The sequence below is a fragment of the Pelmatolapia mariae genome, linkage group LG16_19 (genome assembly GCF_036321145.2).
Source record: "Pelmatolapia mariae isolate MD_Pm_ZW linkage group LG16_19, Pm_UMD_F_2, whole genome shotgun sequence".
NCBI lineage: Eukaryota > Metazoa > Chordata > Actinopteri > Cichliformes > Cichlidae > Pelmatolapia > Pelmatolapia mariae.
In genome coordinates this window covers 64,082,683-64,108,966 of record NC_086241.1, presented here as the reverse complement: position 1 = coordinate 64,108,966, position 26,284 = coordinate 64,082,683, and the positions used below count along the sequence as shown (strand labels likewise).

The window sequence follows — 26,284 nt, the reverse complement described above, 5'->3', positions numbered from 1 at the left end:
TGTTATCGTCAGGAAAAACAAACTTCCTTTCTGATTGCTTCATAATAAATGTTTTACAACATTAAAGGTACATTTTTAATTGTTCTTCTGCGTGGTCAAATGGCACCGACAGTACTCAAAGAGCCAAAATAACAGCTAAGTTTAATATACCAGTGTTTTATTTCATTTTTATAGTCATAAAACAATTAGTGTGTCTTATTTTGAAAGTGGGGACCGGATGCTTGGGTTCACCCAGCGTTAGCTTGCTCCTCCGGTGGTGTTTTGGTCCAGTTGGCGCTGCTCCTCACTCGCCAAAATGACAGCGAGGAAATCTGGTTCACGACTGGAGATAGAGATAGAGCGATGCCGCTCGGAGGCCCAGTGGGACAAGATTCCAGAGTTGGTGCGACAGCTCTCGGCTAAGCTGATATCAAACGGTAGGAAGTGTGCCGGGTTTCTCCGCTGTTCGTTCATCCAGTGTATGGGGCCTCCTCCCTGGCCTCAGTCCTCGCTACTTCCTGGCAGAAGCAACCGATGCTGGGAGTTGTCGCCTCTGCTTAGAGCCAGTTACCTCGTAAAGATTTTAAGAAAGAGATGTGACAGGTCTTTGTTAAACTTCAGGAAGGTTTGAGTTTAAAGATGTGAACAGTTTTCGCTGCTGTGATTGAGTTCCTGTGTTCTGACAGCTCAGTTTCCTGTCACGCGGAACTTCATTCAGAAATGTATCCATTTAACGTTGGATGTGTTTGACTAGTGTGGAGGATCGATAACGTTATATGAATTGTACTTCAAGAAACATCGCTAGAGTAAAACGACAGATTTATCTCACATTTTTTATTTATCTATTTATCTTTTCAGCTCACTATCCCCTTGCCACCAGTTAAACCGATTTGGGGCGCTATCGGGGTACTTACTCGAGAGTTTAATAAATTAATATCACCTCTGCCAAGTATTTGTGCCGAATTTTCCAGAAGGTTATAGTTCTAAGTTGTACCCCTTAACATTTATTTAATGACGGCCATGCGTTTGCTGAAACCACTAAATATTTAAATGTGGTAGTTTTTCAAATTCTCTCTGGTTGGCTAAGATAGCTACAATACGTGCTAGCTGTCAAACCGCTTTCTCAGGGTATCAGTAAACGGCAGTGTGATATTTTAGTTTAAAAGATAAAACCAGTTAAGCAAGGTTGATGTGTTACTCACGACAGATTTTTTTTTATTCTTATTTTTGTTTTTTTGGTTATTATAAAAATTACATGTAAGAAGGAATTTCTCACTTTTCTTAATGACATTTGAATGAAATGAAAATAAGATGAAAGATGTAAACTACTTTAACAGAACTATAGTCAAACTCATTTATATGCCAACCTTTGTCATGCAATTTAAATGTGCTTAGCTTTTATGTTTAAGCATCATTATTGTTATACAAGAAAACGTTGGTTTATTTTTTTTAAAACTTGTGTCATTGCATCTGTAAAGGATATGAAACTGGAAATTAGAGAGATTTATTGTGAGATTTGAAAGAAGCAGACAATAAAGCAGAAACTCTGTAAAACACCTTAACTAAAAAATTTAAAACTGTTGTTTAAATTAAAAACAACTTAAATATAGTAGTAAAGTATAACTGTAAAAACAAATACAAGTGTAAACAGAATCCCAGTAAACCTGTATCTTTTGCCTGATGGGAGAAGACTGAACAGGTGATTTGCAGATTAGGCAGGGTCAGTGGTGGTATAGTGTGAAGCTGTGGAAAGTAGACTGCATCCAATGATCTTGAGAGCTATATGTACTACTTTTTCAAGCTGTTGTTTGTCCTGATTGGTTGTGCTTCCTGAGTCAGGATGGAGCAAGGAAGCACACTTTCTGTAACGGTTCTATAAACATGGATCATACCTTCCCAGCTGATGCTGTATTTTCTTAACTGTCTTGGTGGGCTTTACTAACAATGACCAGGGGTGTTCATGTCCCTTGATAACTATTGATGTATAGTGCTGCCTAGGAAGCGGAAGGACGAGACCCTCTCCAACAACATGGCCAGTGGTGGAAAAGGAGAGATGTTGAACTATTTCCCTTTTAGAGTCAACAGTAAGCTCTTTAGTTTGAGATGTGTTGAAGGACCAACTGTTGTCTTTTCACCACCTCATCAGCTGCTGTTCCTCACTCCAGTATGCAGATTCCCTTCCTGTCACAGATAAGACTTACTGCAGTGATATCATCAGTGAAGTTAAAAGAAGCGGATGCATTTTCCTGTAATTATTTTGGCCACTTAGTAAACAAAATAAAACAAAGCTTTGTTAAATTCAGTTTCACTTATATGAAAAGCCATAATTGGCCTTTGTTTAAGCTACAACCCCTTTAGTGAGCACCAGATTGTTTTTGTATAACAGAGCATAAAAGTGTGTTCATGATGACCCGAAGCCCCGGGATGTTTCGTAAGTCCCTAGTAAATTCAAGACCTAAATTCAAGTCCACTGTAGACTAGATGTGGATTTGGGGAATCACCACTGATAGTATACAAAAGAAGGAAGTAGCAACTATCACCTTATACACAGGTTTGGTCTCCACATTTTTGCATTTTTATCCAACACCTTTTTTGTTTGTTTGTTTTGGAGTCATTAGTGAAGATATTCAGAGCCCGGAGTGCATAATTCTGTCTGGTATGTGTGCAAACAAAGCAGTGTTTCTCCGTGTACAGATTTGCCATTCTCACTGTAACACTGAGTAGTTTCTGAATAACCATTAAGCCTCAGTTCATGCATCATAATTTACACTCGGGGTGTCTTGAGCCCCTGTTACTTCCATATTTTCTTCTGTGTTAATTCTTTGCATACTTTTATGGCATTAAATTAAGTCCATGTTGCTTGGCAGATATTTTGCGTGAGCATACACAGGTTACAGGGTTTGCCATTGTTGGCATGTGGTTGTAGTGACAGCTTGGATATAGGAAGCTTTGATCAAAGAAGAAAGTAGATGAAGGCACTGCATGTACTGCGTTGATGTTAATGCCTCATTGACAAACTCAGGTGGTTGAGAGAGAACTTTAACCAGGTGTTCACCCTGCATTAGGCCTTAAAGTCATAAGGCAAATAATGAATGAGAACGGCACACCTTTACAGGTGAGTATCCAGGGAGAGCATGCAAACTGCACACCAAGCAACCAGAAATAGGCAGGTTAGGGACAAACCTAGTGTAAGACAAATAAGGATTATTTTGAACTGGGTCTCATGCTCATGAGCATAATAGGTCAACTATAAGCTCTCAAAGTGTTGGAGACACAAGAGGATGTGATGTCATGGTTGCTCTGACCTCCTGCTTGTTCCAGATGACCTGGGGGAGCTGCTGTTGGGTGAATGTAAGCTGCAGACATACCTGAAGGAGAATCCCATCAAGCAAGGTACGAGTCCCAGGGTCCAACGGCCAAAACTGCTGGAGGTCAGGAAGCATCTCACTGCTGCTCTGGACAGAGGAAACCTGAAGGTAACCACTGGGCTGAAAATCAAAACTCCGAATATAGAGACATCCTTTATTATTTATTTATTTATTTATTCATTTATTCCTCTCTTCTAGCCGGATTACATCCAGGAAGCTAGCCTGTTAATGGCCAAACTGTGCTATGTGGAGGGAGAATACAAAGATGCTTTAGGTGACTCACGTTTCTCATATTCAACCTTTTATCCCCCTCATTTTAGTGAATAAGTAGGTCAGTTTATTAATACATAATTCGTGATTTGACAGGGTACTACAGCAAGGTGAACCTGGACGACATGCAGCTGGCTGGAGCTCCTGTGTACAGGCTGTCTATGATAGCAGAGTCTTATGCGACTAAAGGTATACACAGTCCTTGTTTGTGTCCTCCTTAACCTCACTTAAACTGTCATCAAGCTAATCAGCACTAATCTCTGCAGCACCTCTTCTCTCCACATGGTGGCAGTGCAGTGCCACAGATGTAAAAAGAAGCCGCGGTCTGCACTGTTTGTCTTTGAATGTGTTTAACTGATTTCATCTGGGAAAACATTCATCAGTGACAGTAGGTGATGGTGTCAAATAGGGCAAAATGTCTCCCAGTCACACCATGTTTCTTCTTCTCTCTTTCTTCCTCAGGTTTGTGCCTAGAGAAAGTCCCAGCTGCTTCGCCGTCTCTATCCAATAAGAACGCCGGGTCTCCGGCGTCCAACAGGAGCATGACCGAACGGGATCAGGAGATCATCACCTGCTACGAAAAGTCTGGAGACATTGCTTTGCTCTATCTGCAGGAGGCCGAGAAGGTGTGTTGTCAGGCTGTGATGACTTCACAGAGTGCAGCGTTTTCTCTGCGTGTTGTTGTTTTTCACTGTCCTTATGGGCGTGTGATGAACATCCTGCTGACTGCGTTCGAGTTTGACTGATGCGCCACCGCCCTCGACGGCCAACTGGCAAACAAATCTCTTCGTCTTTATTTGCCGAGAGCACAGACTGAGCAAACTGCAGTAAAACTGAGAAGGATGCAGCTCAAATATTCCAACCTGGATGTAGTGATACTTGTGAGAAATTCAACAAAACGTGTGCAATATTACAGGTGCTAGTTAAGGAATACTTTAACGATGTCGTGATAATGTATTTAAGACATAGATGGGAAAACCTTCTGTTTATTTTAAAGCAGAAAAGCAGCTTATCAAATGCTGAAACGGGAGATATTTGATTGTTTGTTGAGACTCTAATACCAGAAACTTGCATAGCTTATCTTTTAACATCTTTCTTATTAGTGTTTTAGAGTTGAGGGGCTGTACAGCATGGAAAGATACTTTTTTCTTTAAACAACAACACTGGGAACAGTGGGTACATTCATCAAATCACAGAGATGAAACTCTTAAGGGAATGAACTAAAGGAACATTTTTTTCCCTCCAAAATAATCTCTTTATCTCTCCTGGTGTGCAGTCCTCTTATAATGCACTCCCTGATCCTTAAAGTATTTTACTGTATTCTAGTTTATATTCAAAAGTATGCAAAGTAGCTTTCAGACTAATTTCCTCCACCTTTCGTGCATATATGTATATATTATATATAGTTATAAGCAATGTTCCCTCTAAGCTGCGCACGTGCGCAATTGCGCACTGCTGGCACGGTCTCTGCGCACAGAAAATCTGCGTTGCGCACAAAAAAAAATCTAACCTGAATTGAAATGAAAATAAATACGTTAACTATTCTGTTTTGCAGTGTTAGTCAGTAAGTCACTGGCTGCTCCTGTATGTGTTTAGAACGATGCCACCTTATCCCATAGTCCAGCCAATGATGCAATTCACGTTCGTATATACGCAGCCAATCAACGTGGTTGACAGGCTATGACAGCGTCCTTATGTGCCGACACCGGTGTTTTAGCTAGCAAAGCGGCGTGGCTGATGTGGAGTGAAGCCACGTTAATGACAACGTGTACAGCCATTGGAGATGTGAGCAGGTCAGACGGAGCAATTGACGGAAACAGTGTGGACTTTATACCAGTTTTTAAATTGTGTTGATCGGCCACGTAAAACCAGAGTTATGATTTTAAAAAAAATCTATGCAATGTTTGGTTTTCTTCCTGAATACTATCGTTGTTTATATTTACTGCGGGAAGAAACGGTAAAAACGGCGTTTTATAAGGAAAACGCTCGAAAGCGCTCTCCGCCTCTGAGCAAAAACAAAACCAACCCCCACCCTTTCCCATTGGTCGAAATAAGTACCATGTCGACCAATCAAAAAATGATATGGCATCGTGGCATCTAGTTGTTAAGACACGGGGGGAAGTTTTAGGAGTGACGGCGGTGTTTTGAGACGTGAGAGATTTGCGACGTTTAGCACAAATCTTGTGTAGTTAGTGTGTAGTGTAGTCAATAGTTTTGTTGTGTGTGTCAGAACAATGAGGCGACTACTGAATGTTACAGGTGTTACAGGAGTGATACATCTCCTGTTGTCATGCCTGCAGGTATCAGGCTGTTGGTCTCCTTTATCTCATAGTGGACAGAAATTATTTTTTGGAGAGGCACAAATAATTTGTGTGGCATCAGATTTGATGCCACACAAATTATCAGAACAGCTGATTGTTCTGTAAATAGTTTGAAATGTTTATTTAAAAACGCCTTGGCTGCATTTAAAAAAAAAGCTGCAAAAAACCTTGTTGTTTGCCAAACTGAGTAACTTTTTTGAAGAAGTAACTATATAATTAATTGCCCAACATTGGTCATTATATACTGTATTTTGCAGACAGAGAGTTACAGGACTCTCTCCCAGACCACAAACTCAGACTCATAATACAAGTCAGAGCTTTATGAAAAAAAAGAAAGAAAGAAAGTTGTGTTTTCAAAATTGGAGTTCAAGTTATTTTTACTTCCAATAGTGTTAACATACTACACAGGTCATGAACAAGATTTTTTTTAATTTTCATTGTAAGTGGGCTAAAGCAGTTAATTAAAAGTAGTCTAACATAAATGTAAATGCTGTAATTTGATTATTTTAATAAACCATGTAACTTGGATGGATTCGATGCTGGCGTGACCACAGTGCACACGTCTGATGTCGCTCACAGTGGTCCAAGGGATCGCTCAGGGAGTTTGTGTGTTTGCTCAGACACATGAAAAATTAGAGGGAACATTGGTTATAAGAGGTTTTTTTTGTTTAATTATTGTTTTCCAAAACTACCTTATCTCTGTCTTTTGTTCTCTGGTGGTTTGCACGTCTTTAAACATTTTAAAAACTCTGAAATAAAAGGGGAGTTAATAATCAAAAAGTAGAGAGAGCAAATGCTGCAGTACCAGGTTTGACTGTTCACTTGCTTATTTGATAGTTTTCAAAAGGAGAAAAGCACAATGTCAATAGTCTTTCAGGAGTGGTCCGGTATTTTTAACACTGTTACGTTTCCTTAAATGTGGACTCCTCTGACCCTGAAAGTTAAATGTTAAAATTTGACTGCTCCTCAAGAAGTTGTTTCAGGCTTATTTAATTACGTCCAAAAAGACCGTAAAAGGAAGTATTTAAAACCAGATTTAGTTTTTTGATATAGCCTGATATCAGATTCTTTGTCATATATTGTCTCTTTCTGACACACAATATATTTCCAGCAGGTGGCAAATTTTGGACTGCCAATGAGCCAGTTTAGCACCTGAAGTCATTTACTAAAAACAGACATTATAAGAGAGAGACGTGGAACTTGAATAATCCTGAATTGAAATTTGTGGAAGAATTCTGCAACGGGAACGATGGTTGTGGAAGTTTAATTTTCACTGAGGGACAAAATCAAATCAAATAAAGCGGAGGTTGAAAAATCAAAAGTAAAAATCAATAGAAGTAAACAGTTAAAAGTCATGCAGTGATTTCCACTGCAGAATCGTGTCTGTTTTTTAAATGCAGCGCCGCCTGAGATTAAAATAAGTCGTATTGATTCAGGTTAGGGGGGTTGAGTAAACTTCTTGTTCTTTTTGTTGTTTGTTGTTGCTTAGGCGTTGTCAGCAGGGATTCAGAACCGCAGTCCAAAGCCTGGCCCGACAGCTCAGGACCAGGAGCTGGGCTACTTCCTAGAGACGGGCCTTCAGAGAGCCCATGTCATCCACTTCAAGAATGGGTAAGGGGGGCGGGGAACACATGGTGGTGAACCTGAGAGATCAGACAGGAAAGTTTTTACCTCTCTGGCTCTTGCTGATGTTTTTTTTTTTTTTTTTTATCTTAGCAGCCCCCTGTGGGCATTCTTCACTCATTCAGCAGTTGTGGTGTTACAGAGCTGCTGACAGGTGGAATATAAGCAAAAAAAAAGTGTGAATACGGTTAAGTAACGTTCACGGTTGAGCTCAGAGCAGTTCACACAGCGGTGTTGCGCTAAATGCTGCTGGTGGTTTCAGTGTTGCAGCAGCTGCTGGACGCCTCGTGATAGATTTGTAGTCGCCTGCGTGAAGTCTCTGTCCTACAGGGTTTCTGGGGGGTTTTTTCTTTCTTTTTACTTATTGCTAAATGATTGTTTTTGCTGTGAAGCAAACCAAAAATATGTAGACAGTATACATACTCTGTTTTTGTAAATATTAAAGTCTGGTCTCAGGTATAAATATGACATCACACAGCAACTTGTCATAGTTTCTAGGAATAACATGGTTTCATTTGAAGCTTCTAGCATAAAAAATGCCTCACACAGCATTAAATGTCCATAAAAATATATTGTGTGTGTATATATTGGAATGTGACTTTAAAAAAGGCCTGTTACTCTTTAACTCTCCTGTCATGTGTATGGCCAAAGGTTTAAAAAATTAGGTCATCCTATGTAGAGAGTTTCTTCTGCTTTTGGCTTTGCATGATGTAAATGTGGGATGATATGGTTTGGATGGTTAAAGATTTCCAGTATGGAAATCTCAGTCACACGACGTTTCCTGTGAGCAGAAAGCCCACCTGCTGGTGGCAGCAGTAGCAGCCAGTCAGAGGAAAGGAAAGTTAAAAGGTTGGTGGAGCTGAAACAGTTTAATTCAAACTTAGAGTCCCCACAATATAAAAACAGAATTATTTTAAACTGATAGTCATGCAAAGATATTCAGAGAGTCCAAGTATAAAAACATGGAGCTGGAAGTTAGTGTCTGAAATTAGTGAGTTTATATTTGCACCATTTTCAAATTGTTTAAAAAAATAGTAATTGATGTAAAACAGTATGGTCTCCTAAACAGTTGTGTTCTGGTAATCAGAATAAACTAAGTGGAACCTAATTCAACACTTTTATCTAACGGTTTCTGTTTGTTTCCGAGGGGAAGCCAATGAAACTGAGCTAAATCAACTTGTTTCAGACAGAAGATAAACAGAAAAATTGGGATTATTTTGAACTCTGAATCATGCAGAGCTACTCAAGTAGTCAAAGAAAACCAATACACACAAAATTGGACAAGTATGTGCACTGTACTCAGTGTTGTTCAGCAGCTGGTAATATTTATTTTGTCTTTCCTGTTTCCTGTCTCCATCATTGCAGCAACCTGACACAAGGTGTGGGCAGGTTTCGAGAGATACTTCGGGCTATTGAGACCAGAACCACCCAGAACCTACGAATGGTGAGGAACAGTTTATTAACACTTAAGGGAACAGCTTGGAATTTTTGGGAACATAATTGTTTGCTTCATAGGTACTTTAAGGTACTAGAAGTAAGATTTTGTTCTTGTTTTGTTTTTTTAAAGAATGTCTGTTCAGACTGCTGCATCTTCACAGTACAGAACAAACTGTTGTTGCACATTTAAGCTGACAGAGGAGGCTGTCAGAAGTCAAACTGACTTCTCAAAAAAAAACCCAAAAAACATTTTGTGCACCAGAACTTTAGTTTTCACGAGCGTGCTATAATTTCAGCTACACTGACACATGAAATGATGACTCTGAGAACGTTCGAAGCAAAGTTAGAGTTATGCCTCAGCGAGTTGTAGACAGAAGGAGAGAGAACTTACACTGCACAGCACTGCTGTCCACAGAGTTTTTGATTCATGCTTCAAAAGGAAAAAGTTTCTAAATCTGACCTCTAACAACAATAATGAGGTTAGCTAATGGTCACTGACACCAAAATTCAAATGATTTATATCTACACATCCTCAAAATTGAAAGTCAAACACTTACCCAACAAACGAATGGCAGAGCCCAACGCAGAGGCTTTACCCGTTTTCTGTCTGTGGCAGCCGACTCTAACTTCTTCTCATCTTAGCAAGAAGGAATAAGTTTAAAATTTTTCCAAATTGTCAAATTACTCCTTTAAACATGTCACTGCTTCCACAAATTGCACCACAACTTTATCGTCTTGTCTGTCTTTGTCTGTTGGGAAGAATCCCAGGACAGGCTGTTAGACCCAATAGTTGTAGATTTCTATAAGGATGTACGTTAATGACAAAAGGGTCCAGATTAAAGCCTGTGCTGTGTTATAAGAAGTTAATATACAAGTGTTGTGTTCGTACAGACCATAGCCAGACAGCTTGCAGAGATCTTGCTCAGAGGAATGTGCGAACAGAGTTACTGGTCTCCTCTTGAAGACCCACCCGTTGTGTCGCCCCTGGACGATCCGACACGCCAAGGACACACTCATAGCAAGAGCTACAGCCTAAGCCGACGCCCACGAGTGTACTCAGGAGAGAAGTAAGAGGCAAAGCACTCGGCGTGGATACCAGATTAAATCTGCTGCCAGTGTACTTTTCCACCAATTTGTTCTCATCACTTTTCTCTCCATTTTTCCCTCCCTTTTTTTTTCTCCCTCTCATCCTCGTCCAACTCCATCGGCCTCCCGCTGCGTTCCTCTCCTCGCAGTCTGTTTTGCCCTCAGGAGAACACAGAAGAAGCATTGCTGCTGCTGCTCATCAGTGAATCCATGGTGAGGCACAAACTCTCTGCAGAGTAAACCATGCCAGAACACTGAGCTGGTTTTTCCGTATTCACACCTATGCATACGTGGGCATTTGTGTGTTTCAGGCCAACCGTGATGCCGTCCTGAGCAGAATTCCTGAACACAACAACGATCGGATCATCAGTCTGCAGTCGGCCTCGGTGGTGTATGACCTGCTGACTATAGCTTTGGGCAGGAGAGGGCAGTATGAGATGCTGTCAGAGGTGAATGACCCCTCTCTGGACCGCAGTCATAGTGACTGTGGGGATAGTATTTTCATTGCTTTTTTCCCTCCACAAACGTTGGTGCCTAGAGACATCCCGATAAAACAGAAAAATGTACCTTCTTTCAGTGTTTGGAGAGAGCCATGAAGTTCGCCTTTGAGGAGTTCCACTTGTGGTATCAGCTCGCCTTGTCGCTGATGGCAGCAGGCAAATCAGCTCGTGCCGTTAAGGTTCTCAAGGAGTGTATCCGCCTGAAGCCCAATGACCCCACCATCCCGCTGCTGGCTGTAAAGCTGTGCATTGGACCTCTCCACTGGGTGCGAACTGTACAGCTGAGCTGCCCTGTGAGGGCGGTTTGTTAGTTCTTAATATAACTGCCTCCAACATGTTCACCAGTGTCTAACTTTCTCTTTCTGTTCCTATAAATTTCCCTCTGTCATCATTCAGCTGGATGAAGGAGAGTGCTTTGCAAAGACGGTGATTGACATGGGAGAGAAAGCAGCTGAATTCAGAGCCAAAGGCTACTTGGCTATAGGTTTGGTTTATAGCCTCAAAGCCACTGATGGTAAGTCTGTTCAGGAGAAGTTCCATCTCCTGAGTCATTTTCTTGGTGCGAACGTGTGAGCAAGATTTTTATTTTTTCTGGGTGACAAGAAATCAGGAAAAGCTACAAGTTTGCAAATTCATCGGCTGATTTGGACCAGAGTCCAAATCACCCTTAATACATTTTTTTCAAGCCTAGCCCAGGTCAGGAGGCCTTTCTCTTTTTTTGATTTTGTTTTTTCCAGCTTTCCAATGGTTGTGCATCATCAATTTGTCCCTGCTGCCACTGTGGCCTATTTCACACTGTTAAAAATTTAAATTGAAGGGTCATTTTGTCGCATTGTCAGGAATTCAGTTCATGTGCAAGTGGCCATGAAAAGACTTCCAAGAAATCCATCACAGCACTTCATGAGAAGATGGCCTCGGAGGGAATAGTGGGCAAATTTAAATATGCAGGGGCGTGGCTAAATATTCTCAGCTGCAGACCTGTCACCAGGGCCAGTGTGGGGAGATGTTTTTGAGCCTGTTAGTTTGTCTGTTATGACACCTATTGCCCAACAACAGCACAAACACAAAGAACTTTTGTTTGTAGTGAAGTGAAGTGAAACTGAGCGATAACAATGAAAACGTTTCACTGCAGCCACCATCTGTGCTTCAGTTTTACCTTTGATGGTTTTTTTTTTTTTTTTTGAGCTCCTTCCTCTTCGCGGTGAACTCGATGCTGCTCTTTCCCGTTCAAGCAACTTTCAACCACTTAATATGACAAGCAAGGGGTGGAGCTGTATCTGAAACCGGGCGCTCATTGGAATGATCATACCCGTGTAATCCTCCTTTGTAACACTTAAACAGACCAGTATTTACAAAATGGACCTAATGTTTTATACAGTATGACCTGAAATGAGCAACTGAGCCCATAAACCAAGGTTTACGAGGTCCTGACCGTTTTCGATGAGTTTTCTATGGGATCATAATTCTTTTTGCCCCCTGGTGGCCATTAAAATGAATGCAGGTTTAAGGTCTTCACTTTTCAGACCCAGATGCTGCTTCCATCTTTTTTTATACATTTATTTATACATATTACACTTTGATCTTTAGTGGGCCAGACCAGTGAATATCGTCTTTCTGTCAGTGTAAAGAAGTTTAACTGCGCATTTAATCCCTGTGATATCTCGATAGAAGAAAAAAAAGTGCAGTTTAAGCACCACACCTCACGTTTTATTACATTTTGAAGAAATGCTGCTGTATTTAAATGAAAGGAGTGTGTCGGCACGACTCTTTGGGCTTAAATTGTAAGAAATAAATGTGTAAAAATACAGAAAAGGGTCTGGTAGCTCAGAGCCCAGACTGTCCTGTAATTAGAATGCGGAAGGCTTTTGTTAATTGCCAGAAAATGCCATATTTTATTTATTTTCCTGTGGACACGTTGTACAAATGTTGTCATTTAGTTGTTTGTCTATTGCTTCACAAGTTTTGTGTTGTACAAATAGCTGTGTAGGAGGTCTTTAGCACTAGGACAGGCTTTAAAATTTATAAAAACGCAGTTAAAAGTCCAAAATTTCTACCCTACTTCACAGTCCAGTGGTCCTTATGTTTGACACCCCTGGTGTATACTGTGCACGGTTGCAAATTTATCACACCTTTGCTCACTCTGAGTAAATTCAAAGTAAGGGAAGTGTGAGTCATAGTTCTTTAAGTCTATGTTGACGCCATGAGATCTCTCCTCATTTAAAATCATTCACCTTCTTGAGTTTTCAGCCACTTTTCAAGTGGTTTAGTTTGATTATTTGACTCTGAGCCTCGGCCAGATGGTTCTTGGTGCCTCCTTTACCACCTTAGTTAAAAAAAAATTAAAAAAGTTTTTTGCTTTTGGGTATGTGTGCTGTCAAGGGACTCTTTTTGTTTGTGATGAGTATGATGGCAGATCTCTATAGAGCGCTTGCTTACATGAGGCGATGCATCATCTGTTTCTGTTTCTGGCCCGGATGTTTTTGCAGTATGAAAAGAAGTGTTCAAAAAGCTGCAGTGATTCATAATCAGTGTTACTGTAAAACCCATCGGTGTGTTTGTGTCTCTGCATGTCTTTAGCGTCATTGCGGAGCACACAGGAGGAATACCAGAGGAAAGCTTTGGGAGCCTTCCAGAGGTTCGGACTGAGCTATGATGCTCTGTTTTCTTTTTTACACTTTAAACTTACCACCCTGCCAAACCATTACATTATGCTTTTGACTCATTTGAGCCTTCGTGCTTGTGCTATGACTAATCTGTGCGCAGTGTTTGGCTTTGACATTATTTATTTCCATAAATATGGTCAGCGTTTGCTTCCCTTTCCACCCGTCTTGCTGCAGCGCTGACCTTATTTTTCCACTGGGATCTTTAAAGTTTTATCTAACCTTATTTAATTTTTTATTTGCTGTGTCTTGAACACAACATCTCCTTTCTCTTCTCATCTGTAGAGCTCAGAGTCTGTCTCCAACTGACCATTTGGCAGCCTTCTACTTGGCGCTGCAGCTTGCCGTGTCCAGACAGGTAATGCGATGTACAGTCGTAGCAAGAGAAAATCAACAGAAGTGTTTGAGACACGAAAGGCAGACGTCCAAAATCAAAACTCCAAGGAGTTGCACATATTTAACACAGTGCTTTTTATCCCAAATGTTGTGAAAAAAAATGTTGTGTAGATCCCCGAGGCGCTAGGCTATGTTCGACAGGCGCTGCAGCTTCAAGGAGATGACGTCCACTCCCTTCACCTGCTGGCCCTGCTTCTCTCTGCCCAGAAACACTACCACGATGCTCTCAATATCATAGAGATGGCTCTCTCAGAGTACCCTGAAAACTTCAAGTGAGCTCACAGACATCACACTGAGGCACACACGAGGTTTCATGACTTCTTTTTTTTTTTAAATTTAGCTGGATCAGGCTGATTGTGAGTTTGTGTGTGTCTGTGTAGTCTGTTGTATACCAAGGTGAAGCTGGAGGCTATGTGTAGAGGACCCGAAGAAGCTCTGCTCACCTGTAAACACATGCTGCAGATCTGGAAGAGCTTTTACAACCTTACCAACCCCAGGTACGCACTCTCTGCCCCCAGATAAAAACACTACTATTACTACTACTAATAATAATAATGGTAACAGTGATGATAGAATTTACAAAGTGCAGACAGGCAAAACTAGAATATCATCAACACCAAGGTGCAAGATGGATGACAAACCAGACACCAGATGGTAAAAACCATCATGTAATAGAAGGTGGTCACAGATATTGTGAACGTCATCTCGTCAGGCAGGTGGTTTCAAATCCAACGGGCCTCGAACTAGCAGCAGACGTTAGATGTAAGTCTTAACTTTGGAAGTCGAGGATCTAAAGATCGATGAAATGTTCAAGTCATACATAAATATTACAAAACACGGAGCCTGTGGCTAGAAGGCAGGATTGGTGTCATGTGTTCTAGCAAAACCAGTAAATAGCCCCCAAAAACCCCCTCTGCTCTATGTCAGCCCCTCCCAAACTTAAGAAAAACACTGCACATGAGAGTAAAGTCACAGCGGGAGGTACTCGCTTTCTGTGAGTCGTCCTTTTAATATTCAGTGGGTTCCAATTTTGATTTTTGATGATGATTATCCAATAACGGCTCCACCAAAGTCAAGAGAAATAAAATAGTTTCTGCATTATTATTTGGTCAGATAAATGAAAAATAACACATGGTTCAAATCACATTGCTTTGTTTTATTGTTGTTTCCTTTTTATAGTCCCTTAAGTTATGTAAAGTCCATACTTTGGGAGTCGCTGCTTCTCTTGTTTCTGGTGCCGTAGCTGGAGCTGTAACAAAACAAAGAGTTTATCACCAATCTGTTTTTTTATTTTATTTGTTTGTTTGTTTGTTTTTATTTTAAATAATTAAGATACGGTGCCACTAAAAACAAACAATAACTATAACTATACCTGATTTAAATTTTACTATCCCCTTTAAGGGGATCAGCGGTTTAAAACCAAATAAAGTTCATCAGATGTTGAGCACCATGATGTCATCCCCCAGGGTAAAACTGGGCGTCTAATCTAATGTCTTGAGTTGGAAGCAGAGCATTTGTAACCGAGGCAGGTGGCTGTGATTTCTCATTTCTCCTACTCTTGAGATTGAGCTCCCTGCAGCTTTGACCTCTATTCCAAAATAATATTAAGGCTGACGGGTCGCTGCTGTGAAGATCTGACGATGCAGCCCTCGTCCTAAATAAGCACCTTCGTGTGGTCATAACGGGACTGGTGTGGAGCTCTGAGATAGGTGCAGAGGTGTGCAAGGAGACTACCTTGAAGGATCTGGCCACCAAATGTAACATTTTTAAGACTTTTAAAAAGAATTTAAGACTCTAACTTTGTGAAGACTGGATTACACTAAACTACCAACTGAGCACTTTCATGGAGAAACATTTCATTTATTCTAATGGTCTTGGCATTTAAAAATGCTATAATTCCAGGCATGTTTGGTGATGTGTACTAAAAAGCTTCTGTGTACAAATATTAGTTAATAACATAAACTGTAAATAAAGTTTACCGTTTATGTTAACCTGATGTTAGGTTTGTGTTTAATTTTAATCAAAACCTCACTATGTGAAAACTTAAGCTAGTATTACTTTATATTTATGATCCTGCAACTCTTGCCCTAATTAAATGTGCATTTAGTAAGTTTAAAAAAAAATGTTTTACACACTTCTTTTTGCAAATTTTCTGAATGGATTATAGCATAATTATGAAATATAAGACCTTCCCCGACTCTCTGTTGATTCTGACAGTCTGTGGAGTGACTTCTTTGTGAAGAACTTGGGAATTTTCTGCAAATATCCAAAGGATGTGGCATTTACGCCTGCTCCCGAGTGCCGCTCCCAGTGCCAACAGTGAGGAAGTTAACATTAGCTTATGAATGGTGTCCACTAATCACTAATGTCAACAAACAACCACTGCTCAGCACAACAGGAACACAAAAGAAAAAGGAAACACTGATGTGGCTTTACATATGGCATTTAATCCATAGTTTTCAGGACTACAGATCACTTTAAGCCATCTTCTTTTTTCTGGCTAATGTTAGCCAATGCTAGTAATATGCCTAGTTTCTTAGGTTTATTTGTGTGTGTATTTGTCCCATTTAAATGTTTCAATCATCAAACAGAATTTAATACAAGATAAACATAACCAGAGTAAATACAAAATGCACTTTTTAAATTATTTCATTTATTAAGTGGGGAAAAAACTTATCCAAACCTGCCTGTTCCTGTGTGAAAAACTAATTGCCCTCTAAATCTAATAACTGGTTGTGCCATCCTTGGCAGCAAGAGCTGCAATCAAGCATTTGAATAACTGGCAATGAGTCGTTGTCTCTTCATTAATAACACAGTTCCCTTGAAGCTTGATCTAACTAAGAAAACAAAAGGTAACCAAGGCACTAAACTGCTGTATCTCCTTGTTTTGGAGGTCATGTTTGCTCAGCAGCTCAATCCCAGGCCGTGTGTGTGTGTGTGTGTGTGTGTGTGCGTGTGTGTGCGTGTGTGTGTGTGTGTGTTTGCGCTTGTGCTTTTTCCCTTTGTTTACATCCACGTGTGTTTCGTGGCAGTGATTCGGGGCGTGGCAGTAGTCTGTTGGATAGAGCCATAGCAGACAGGCGACAGCTCAACGCTATGACTCTGCCTGACTTCAGTGACCCTGAGACTGGTAGGTACACACACCTGAAATCTACGTGCTCGGCGTTCATCAGTAAACATAGAGTCAAACTTGTTTAATTATTCTCTCTCATCTAATGGTCATCCTGATGTCTTTTTTACAGATAGCAGAGGAAAAAGTCTATAAAAGAATCTGATTTCTTTTAACTTAATGTCTAAACTTTAAAAAATGAGAGCATTTTAAAAAATGTTGTTTGAAAAAAGGTCTTTTTGTTTCTATCCTTTCTTTAATCCTTCATTAATTTCACTCATTTCTGTTTTATTTCCTCTTTTTTTAAGTCTCAGGTTCTTCCTCTTCGCTCTCTGGTTTCGAACCAGTCTCCCCCACCTCCCCCTCCACCATGTCCAGCGTCTCCTCCCCGCTGTCTTCCCCTTCTTCCCCTGTCTTCATCTTCCAGCCTCCCCGTACTCCTCTGCCTCCACTCCGAAAACCATCTTTCCGCTCTCCTCTTCCTTCCCTTCCCCTTGCCCTTCCTCCTCCTCCTCCTCCTCCTCCACCTCCACGCACAAAGACCAGGACTCACTCCTTTTGCAACCACGCCATAGTCCGCCAGCTGTCCTCCAACTGTAATCCTCCTCCACGTCCGCTCTGCCTGTAGCACGGTGTGGAGACTGACCACAAACAGATGTCATCACTAGTTACTTTTGCCTGTTTATGTGATTTTCGAGCTACATATGTTATGACTGCTGTTAGTTATAACATCATAAAAATTTATGTCCAGAAACACAAATAGATTAAAAGATCCAAACTATATTACAAAGCACTTCGGAGCCTCCTGAAAGACCAGTTGGATCTCTGTCATGCTCACGAAGTCATGAAATTTCCTGTACTGCAGAGTACTGTCAGGCCAAGCTGTGATAATATTACAGTATTACTTTAATATCGCTGAGAAATTCACTTAAAGAGGACGGAGGCAATCCTCCTGGATGTGGTTTTAAGGCAAAAGAAAAATCTTAAAAGTTAAAAAATGCTTCTGTATTTTTTGGAGAAGGTATTAATTGCCTGCTTTGTAATTATTTTCTTACTTAAAGGCATCACTTGTTAGTTTCTGGCTTAATATAATGTGCCACATAAACCACCAGCTATCTTTGAACTGTTCGATATCTAAGAAAGCTCCCCTTATGAGCAGCCACATCCTTCTTGTGCTTTCACCCTCACTGATGCTTGAGCGGATCGTGAATTAGAGAGATTTGTTTAAGCCTGGACAAAGAGACTAAAGAGACTAACCATTTTGGAGTTTTGGCTGAGACAAACTCCACAGAGCTGCTGTAAATCCTGGCATGTTTGCAGAAATTTTGATGTGGATTGAGTTGAGTTTTGGTGCATTTGCTTTGCTTATTTTGTGACTTAAACATGCGCGCGCACACACACACACACACAAACACTCATTTTATTTAGCTAAAATTTATTGATCAGATGGGGGGAGGCAGTTTATGTTATAAAAAAATTTTTTTCCACATATCACAGCTGCACTTTCTCTGCACCTCTGTTTTTGTTTTTAATAATTTTCAGTGTTTCCATCTCAGCCAGCATTAATTTGTCGTGCTTCCCAGTTTCGATGTTGTCTGTCCTTGTTGCCATGTCTCTTACTAATGATAATAATAATGGTAATGGTTGTCTTTTAGATTATTTTCCCCGTAGGCCACAGAACGGTGACAGCTAGTCGATCATCATGGTTACTGATAATATGATAAATTTACTTTCTTTAGGAGATTTTTGAATGATTAGTTCATTAAAAAGCTAATTCAGATACGCAGGTGCACCACATCATGAGGTGTAAAATATAATGTTCCTCACCAAATTTTGAAACAAAAACCTGTCATGGCTTGAAATATGGGCCTTCTCGACCTTTTGGTATTTAAAAAAACTTTATGGCACTAACTACTTAATAGGCCACTGGGTATGCATTTATGGAGGACTGACTCTGCCAAACGTTTAAAAAAACAGAAAAAAACCCCAAAAGAATGAATGACTCAGTAAAATGAAGTAATTTGCCATTAAGCAAACAAAGTAGAAGATAATTAGTGTTTTATAGCACATAAAAATTGGCTTTTACCTACAGTTATTTTAAGTATTCCTTTTAGTGCATTTATTCCTACAAATAATCGTTATTTACTGATTATTTTTTTCTTGACCTAAATATTTCAGTATTTCCACACATACTGATTTTTTTTAATTTCCTATACATATTTTTTTTTCCATCTATGCAAAGAAACAGCGCTCTTATTTTGAAAGTCAGTTACTGCTAATTCCATGAGAATTCTTTTTACATTTTTTTTTTTTAATGTAGTTATTCACAGTTTGGTCTGTTTCGGTCCTCCATATTCACATGTTCAATCAAATTTCTGTCGTTAGAAAGGGTGCATGAGTGGAAGCGCCTCGCCTGCTGTCATGTGGTCTAAAAGTGACGGTGTGAAGAATGAAAACCTCGCGGGGTGCTGCAGTCTACCTTCTGTGGATTCTTTTGTTTTTTTCCTCATCGTGCTTTGGATATTTCTTCTGTCTCTTCCTCTCTTTCAATCATTAACAGTCGTCTTTCTGTTTCTTTCCATCCCTTCGTTTTATTCAAGGCGGCCTTCAGGACGCTAACACTCTTGGTTTTTCCTCCATGTTTTCTGTTTGTAAGTAGCCATCTAACCTCCATCTTTTCTTTTTTTTTTTTTTTTTCTCCCCCTCATCCATTCTTCCGTCATTGCTCCCCCTTTGTCCCAAGAGGTCCAGATATGTGCCATATTCATATGACAAGAGTATGTGCAAATATCTTCTGCTTTAAGGTGACATCTGCAAACAGTTTTTTTGTTTTTGTTTTTGTTTTTTAAATCATGCTGGTGGCTGATCCAAATGCCCACAGTGAGTTAGAAGGAAGAGCTCAGGCATCTTTTGCATGTTGTCACATTAAAGCAGCATGAAGGTGTTCAGGAAACAACTTGTTTGGATTGTTTTAGAGCACAATCCAGACGAGGGTCTTATTTTCCAGCACACAGATGTTATTTCTGATGCGTTTATCCTTTTTGGTAACGTGAAAGAGAACAAAAACTCACCAGGAAGCAGTTTCCTTCTCACGAATGTGATGGTAGTTGTGACAGTAACTGTTACAACAAGCTCAAGGCAAATTGCTGACAGATGCTCAAGTGTTGTAATCAATTTAACGTAATCTGGCTGAAATCTAACAAACCACTGTGGGAAGTCTGCGACAAGTAATAAATGAGGAAGTGGTGCAGTTTCTCATGAAAGGCATTATCAGCTCTGTGCAGCTGATATCCTTCTCTGTATTCTGACACTTAGGCTAACGATCGCATCTTTCACATGATGTCAAAGTACCGCTCGTGTCAAATATGGGTCTTTGCAAATTTTTGCATTATTTCAGTGAGTGCCTGACGCCCTCAAAATCAACTTTGTACCATAACTTACAAGCTAAGTTTAACCTTCATACCATGGAATTTGGCACTATTTTGGTGTTTGTTTGGGGTTTTTTTTTTTTTTTTTTTTTGATAACTGAAAAGCACATTTAAGTCCAGAAGGAAACACGGGTTGAAGGTGAGCCTGTTATCAAACTGAGGATAAAAAGAAGACCTCGTTTTGAGCAGCCACATATCCCACATGGTAATCTGACCCTTACAAGTTTAGCCAAGTTTGTTTTTTTTTTTTGTTTTTTTTTTTTTATATATGGATCGACCAAGCTGTATCGAAATATTGATTTAAACCGATCAGTCCGTCCCAGCCTACTACTCTACAGGTGATTACAAAACCTCAATGACCAAGTAGGGTGTGGACTCTGCAGTGGTTTTTACCAGAGGAGTCATTAAAATTCTTATTTAAAGAGGTGGCAGCAACACACCACTGGAAAACATTCAAACACACCCTGACATCTTCGTAGAATCACAACAAGCATAACGTGCAACAATAAACACTCCACGAATGATGTAAAATCCAACACAAACAAAGAGCAGCACACACAAACAGTAAGACCTGCGGGTAGAAACAAAAAAGAAAACGGCAGCTGGAGGAGGATCGGAAGAAAGGAGGTGCACGGGAGCATAGTAAGGAACAGATGGATGATGGGGAGGTATTTGTGAGCAGACAAAGGTCCTTTGGGTCACAGGGTGACAGATCTGAAGAATCTAGAGGCAGGGAACACTTTGGGCTTCATGTAATTCAGTGTAATTCAGTGTAATTCTGGCGTATTTAATACATTCATTCGTGCAGACCTCCCTCTCACTGGCCAGCTCCTCTATGGGTGGAGGTGTTCACTGGCCTTCCCTGGGCCTTATGCATTTAAATCATCTTTACACACATCCAAATGTGGATTTGGGTAAAAATCCACATTTGCCAACTTGCAGTACAGAAACAGGCTTGCAGACAGACGATGCACAGAGAAAAGTGAAACAAAGTAAGACTGAAATAAATCAAATAAAGCTTCAAATTACCGAAACAAACTCCACCTGCAGGCTGAAGGTGTTTATTCGCCATCATCGGCTTAATTTAGGGAGCGCGACACGCCATCCTGCCCGTGTTGTGCTGCGTTCGGCTGGGCTGCTGCATGGTGGCGTCTAATAAATTACTCCACAGCAAACAGGATTCTCAGCTGAATCGAGACATCCTTTTGCCACGTAGTGCCCTCTTAGAAATCTTTAAAATTCAAATCTTCTCCTTTTTTAAATTATTTTTTTATTATTCCTTCAGTCAGTGAAGGGGACGGATCAGATTAAAGCAAGCTGTGTTCATTTTAAATTTAGAAAAGACTCTAAGAGGCACGTTTTATTCATTTTTAATCCCTTTAGGTTGCAATGCATATGACAGTTTAGCGAAACAAAACAAGACAAAGATCAAATTTTGTGATGTGAAAGGGGGTCGTTCTGTGTGGCGTTGTGATACGTTTGGCTTTTGTGGACCTGCTTTTCCTCCCATGCTGACCCCTGTAATAGTCCGCGGATACGCAGACCATCACAGCGACACTTCTTTTAGTTACTAATGAGCAGAGTGATGCAGTTTTATGCATGATGGTGAGACACTAATTCGTTGTAACTCAGGGCCCTAACACTGTGTGCCGCCGAGTGCTGAATGGCGTGGACTTATTTTAAGGCTTGAAAAACTGTGTGCCAGTGTGGACTCCAACTGTTTACTGCAACCAAACACTGCAGAACCACAGTAATCAGTGGTCTCTGCTGTTGTTTTGTTCAGTTAAAAATCACCCTGCATTGTGGCACATGGCTGCCTAACACTGCTGTTGTAGTGGTTAGTCACTGAATTTGGAAGCTGGTGTATTCGTCTGTGATGGTTTGATTTCCACCCTCCAGGTTCGGTGCACGCTACCTCCATAGCAGCCAGCCGTGTGGAGCAGGCTCTATCTGAAGTCGCCTCCTCCCTGCAGAGCAGTGCCCCCAAACATGGACCCCTGCACCCCTGGATGACCCTGGCTCAGATCTGGCTCCATGCAGGTATCCTCTTACTCATTCGCAGCGCATGCATGAAAGTTATTTTATGCCTTAATAATTAATCATTTTGTAACTAGCCGTCAAATACAGCAGGGCACTGTCTGCTCACCTCTTTCGCTGTGGCTTGTGGTCGATATTTGCTTCATCAGAGAATCAGATATGAGGTCAGAGTGAGTGCACTGGCATCAGCCTGCAGGACTGTACTGAAGAGCAGTTTGATTAGATATGTATTGGATATATTAGATTTCCCCTCACTTGAGCTCAGATTCTGATTTCAGCGACCAAGACAGACTGCGGTGTCCACACAAACAGACACACACTCAGGCTGAGGTAGTTTGTCCGTCTGTTTATCTCTCCAGCTGCTTCCTGTCAGGGTTGGCCATGTCCAGCCCGGCGGTACGGCTAATGTAATCAGCCAGTTCTGGCTCATTTCCTCCGTCTCTACTCGTATCATTCTGTCTTCATCACGCCAGCGCAATGAAAGCATCAGCTGGGCATGAAGTTAAGAAGTCTTTTTTTTCTGCTCATGCAGCTTGAAGGGAAATTTTTTTTATCCTTTCTTATTTTCTGCATCATGTTTTAAGAGTATTACCGTGTCCATGCAGCAAAAGCAGTCCAAAAGTCACATTTAATTAGTCATTCAAACAAACAAAAAACACACACATGTGCAGGACATATATGAGGAGGGCGAGCCAGTGGCGAGGTGTTTCGCTGGAGATATAGATTACACATCAGGCATCAGCTCTGAGCCTCTTTTTGTTTGCAGTGGTGATGGACAGGCTAACAGATGAGGTCAGGCAGGAGTCTCTGTTGATGATGATGGACTTTGAGAGTAGGGAGCAGGTGGAGGAAAGTCTGGGGTGGTGGAGGTATGCTCTGGAGTGAGGAGGAATGGAAGTCAGTAGAAGAAAAACTGAATAAATGTGTGAGAATGAGAGAGAGAGCGAGAGCAACGGGTGTAATAGTGAAGCTGCAAGGAGTGTAGGTAGAGAAGGTAGATGAGTTTGGAGACAAAGTTAGAGAACTAAGGCTGAGATCGTTTTTTGGACATGTGTGGAGGAGTAGTAGTGGATATACTGGACAAAGGGTATTGAATATGGAGCTACCAGGCAAGAGGAAAAGAGGAAGACCACAGAGGATTAGTATGCCAGTAGAAGATGCTGGGATAGGGTGAGATGCAGGCAGACTGTAGCCAGCCCGAAAGGGAGCAGAAAAAAGAAGAAGAAGATGATGAAGAATGTCTCATTACGTCCACAAAAGATCAACAGATACGAGAGATCATATATCATCAACATGTGTAAACATGCACCGAATGGGCTTCGGATGCTTTGAGGAAAAACATGGAACAAAACTTATCTTTTCATAAACTTCTTTCAGTTAAGATGTCACAGTTGGAGGAATTAATCTTTTAGCCCTGGAGGTTCACAGTGTTTCTGTCAGTTTGAAATTCTGCGTGTGTGTCTCTGTTGAACAGCTGAGGTGTACATCGGCATGTCAAAGCCCGCTGAGGCCACGGCGTGCACGCAGGAAGCCGCCAACCTCTTCCCCACGTCCCACAACGTCCTCTACATGAGGGGGCAGATAGCCGAGCTGAGGGGCAACATAGACGAAGCCAAGCGCTGGTACGAGGAGGCCCTGTCCATCAACCCGACTCATGTCAAGACCATGCAGAGACTGGTAAGACACTCTGTCCTCCACCTGCCTGCCTGCAGTGCCCTCACACCCTAAAGGGTTTTGTGTGTTTTTATGTAATTACCTAGAGTCTGCCGGGACGGTTAAACCTCACCTGAGGAGAGCAAGCGGGGGGGGTCGTTGGGTTTTTTTTTTGTTTTGTTTTTTGTTTTCAGTCTGCTCCGTCTGCCCTTGTCAATGCATTCACTCATGTTGGCAGGCCAGAAACGAACAGACCTGCTGATGGAGAGAGTAACGTACAAAAATTCTCTCCAGTGACAGCACGGCAATGGCAGCTGAAGGAGGATCAGTACGCCAGTAGCCAGTGTGTCCCTCTGAAAATATTTTCATGCATTTGGAGGCTTTTGACCATTTGTGTAGTTGGTATTTTAGCTTGAAAACTGGATTTTGTGTTTTTAGAGTTCTAAAAAAGGGTTTCGTCTTGGTAATTGTGGGGAAAGTTTCGAGCTTGTTTGTATCTTTTGAATGTGTGTCTGCAGGAAAAAGATGGTGTAGTTGAACATGCCTATAAAGAAAATTGGCTTTTTCTCCAATTTATTCAGCTTATTTAATGTTAAGTGATAATTTAACAATAGATGAAAAGAGTGAAAAGAATAAAAGTGAAATAAAGAACTGAGCTGACTGACCCACGGTGGAACATCAGTCTGTAAAAGTTAAATCAGGTAAATTAAAGGAAGTAAAAGCTGAGACTAAAAAGAAAAGCACATGAAGAGTAGTAAAAAGAAAAGGAGGAGAGATTAAAAATGCAGTAATGGAACAAAGAGAAGAAAAGGAGTAGGTTGGGGAAAAAAATATGATGCAACCTTAAGCTAAGAGCAACTAAAAACAGGAGGAAGTCATGTTTATTTATAAAAGCTAAAAACAACAGGAGTTCAGTCAGAGTGCTTTCCAGTCACGAATAAACAGAAAAAATCCGGACAGGACTAAGATGGATGCACAACTCTGATCCATTTCTTCTCTTCAGGATTTCTTGGTGTGCCTGGCATCGTTATTAGTTTAAAAGGTCTCCTTCCAGGTTACTCTGCTTATAATCACTTTTTGATAATCTGCGGAGGCCATGAGGCAGTGAAGCAACCCCAAACCAGATGATTTCATCACCTGCAATGACGCCAACTTACAAAGAAGAAGAAAGACTTCCTTCATCATACTCACTCACGCTAGAGTAAAAGTAGGACGGCAACCTCTTTGTGACTGGAAGAAGTCGGAGGTTGCCAGTCGTGGTGATCACTGGGACACCCTCGATCTTCGACCGCTTTCGATTGGGGTCGCCTTTTGGGAGGCAACCTGTCTCCAGACTTGGACCAACTGCAGTCATGTTCGCAAATAATTTGGGTCGCGCTGTGGTTTCCAGCCACTGTTTTCCATTGTTCTGTTCCCATGGGGTTAAAATTGTGCTAAGACACGTGCTTGACAATAAGACATGGTGGGTGGCACCAAAAAGCACAGGTGTCAAACGTAAGGCCAAAAATGGTGGGTGGCACCAAAAAGCACAGGTGTCAAACGTAAGGCCCGAGGGCCAGAATCGGCCCGGCAGAGCCTGCAAGAGTTTTATTTTTAGTGGACAATCTCGGGAATAAACTTCCAAAAGATGAAAGTTGGCTGTACGCGGCCACCCGTGTAAAAGGAGTTTTACATTGCTGCTGTAAACTAATTCCTTGTAACACGGGAGTCGATAAAGACCAAGTGGCCACTCGAGGAACTGCACATTTTGGCACATTAGCTGTGGAGGTGGCTGTCCCTCATAATAAACCTGTTGAAGATTATTTCCATTAGTTTTTCTCATTTGCTGAATTTGATCTCCATAGCTCTCATGCAAGGAAAAAAAGGGAGTAGAGTAGAGGTAGTTTGCGGTAGAAGATAAATGACACGGCGCACTGTGTAAATTTGAATCTCTGGTTTAAATTCTTCAATGAATAATAAATGTTAAAAGTGAGAGGAGGGTGGCTGTTACCGATATTAAATGTGACTTTAGAGATTCTTTTTAAATAAAGCCACTTGCTGAATCATTGACACACAGCATGATTAAAAAAAAGGGGACGTTCTCTTCTTCTCTTGTTGTTTTCTCTGTTGCAGGGTCTGATCCTGCACCAGCTGCAGCGTTACAGTCTGTCAGAAAAGGTGCTGAGAGACGCCGTGCAGGTGAACAGGTGAGATTGTTTGTGTTTAACATGGTAATGTTTGTAAGTTTTCTTCTTTAACCTCCTAAGACCCGAACTCTTCCATGACATGCATTTTTAATTTCTCTTTGATATTTGGGCTCATTGGGACCCGATAAATGTAAAAACAAAGAATCACCAGATTTTTTTTTTTTTACCCGATTTTTGTTCCTAAGAAAAATGAGAGCCACGTATGAGGATATTTGTTTTAAATTTTGATGG

The 26,284-nt window shown here is 41.0% G+C and overlaps 1 protein-coding gene across 3 annotated transcripts in view; it reads left to right on the top strand.

The window, feature by feature from the left end:
• Positions 1–238: 238 nt before the first annotated feature.
• ttc7b (tetratricopeptide repeat domain 7B) overlaps positions 239–26,284 on the top strand; it is a 29,653-nt gene continuing 3,607 nt past the window's right edge. The window contains exons 1-22 of one of the 3 annotated variants that reach the window (XM_063500259.1): positions 239–416; positions 3,301–3,455; positions 3,546–3,621; positions 3,714–3,806; positions 4,080–4,243; positions 7,428–7,549; positions 8,927–9,005; positions 9,890–10,065; positions 10,234–10,297; positions 10,396–10,533; positions 10,662–10,850; positions 10,981–11,098; positions 13,162–13,219; positions 13,530–13,602; positions 13,752–13,912; positions 14,021–14,137; positions 16,673–16,770; positions 17,058–17,345; positions 19,350–19,400; positions 22,077–22,217; positions 23,689–23,891; positions 25,980–26,053. In XM_063500259.1, coding sequence (XP_063356329.1) covers positions 296–416; positions 3,301–3,455; positions 3,546–3,621; positions 3,714–3,806; positions 4,080–4,243; positions 7,428–7,549; positions 8,927–9,005; positions 9,890–10,065; positions 10,234–10,297; positions 10,396–10,533; positions 10,662–10,850; positions 10,981–11,098; positions 13,162–13,219; positions 13,530–13,602; positions 13,752–13,912; positions 14,021–14,137; positions 16,673–16,770; positions 17,058–17,345; positions 19,350–19,400; positions 22,077–22,217; positions 23,689–23,891; positions 25,980–26,053 — 2,759 coding nt within the window. In that variant the 5' untranslated portion in view covers positions 239–295. The remainder of the gene's footprint in view (positions 417–3,300; positions 3,456–3,545; positions 3,622–3,713; positions 3,807–4,079; positions 4,244–7,427; positions 7,550–8,926; positions 9,006–9,889; positions 10,066–10,233; positions 10,298–10,395; positions 10,534–10,661; positions 10,851–10,980; positions 11,099–13,161; positions 13,220–13,529; positions 13,603–13,751; positions 13,913–14,020; positions 14,138–16,672; positions 16,771–17,057; positions 17,346–19,349; positions 19,401–22,076; positions 22,218–23,688; positions 23,892–25,979; positions 26,054–26,284) is intronic. The other 2 variants (XM_063500257.1, XM_063500258.1) reach the window with 2 other exon arrangements.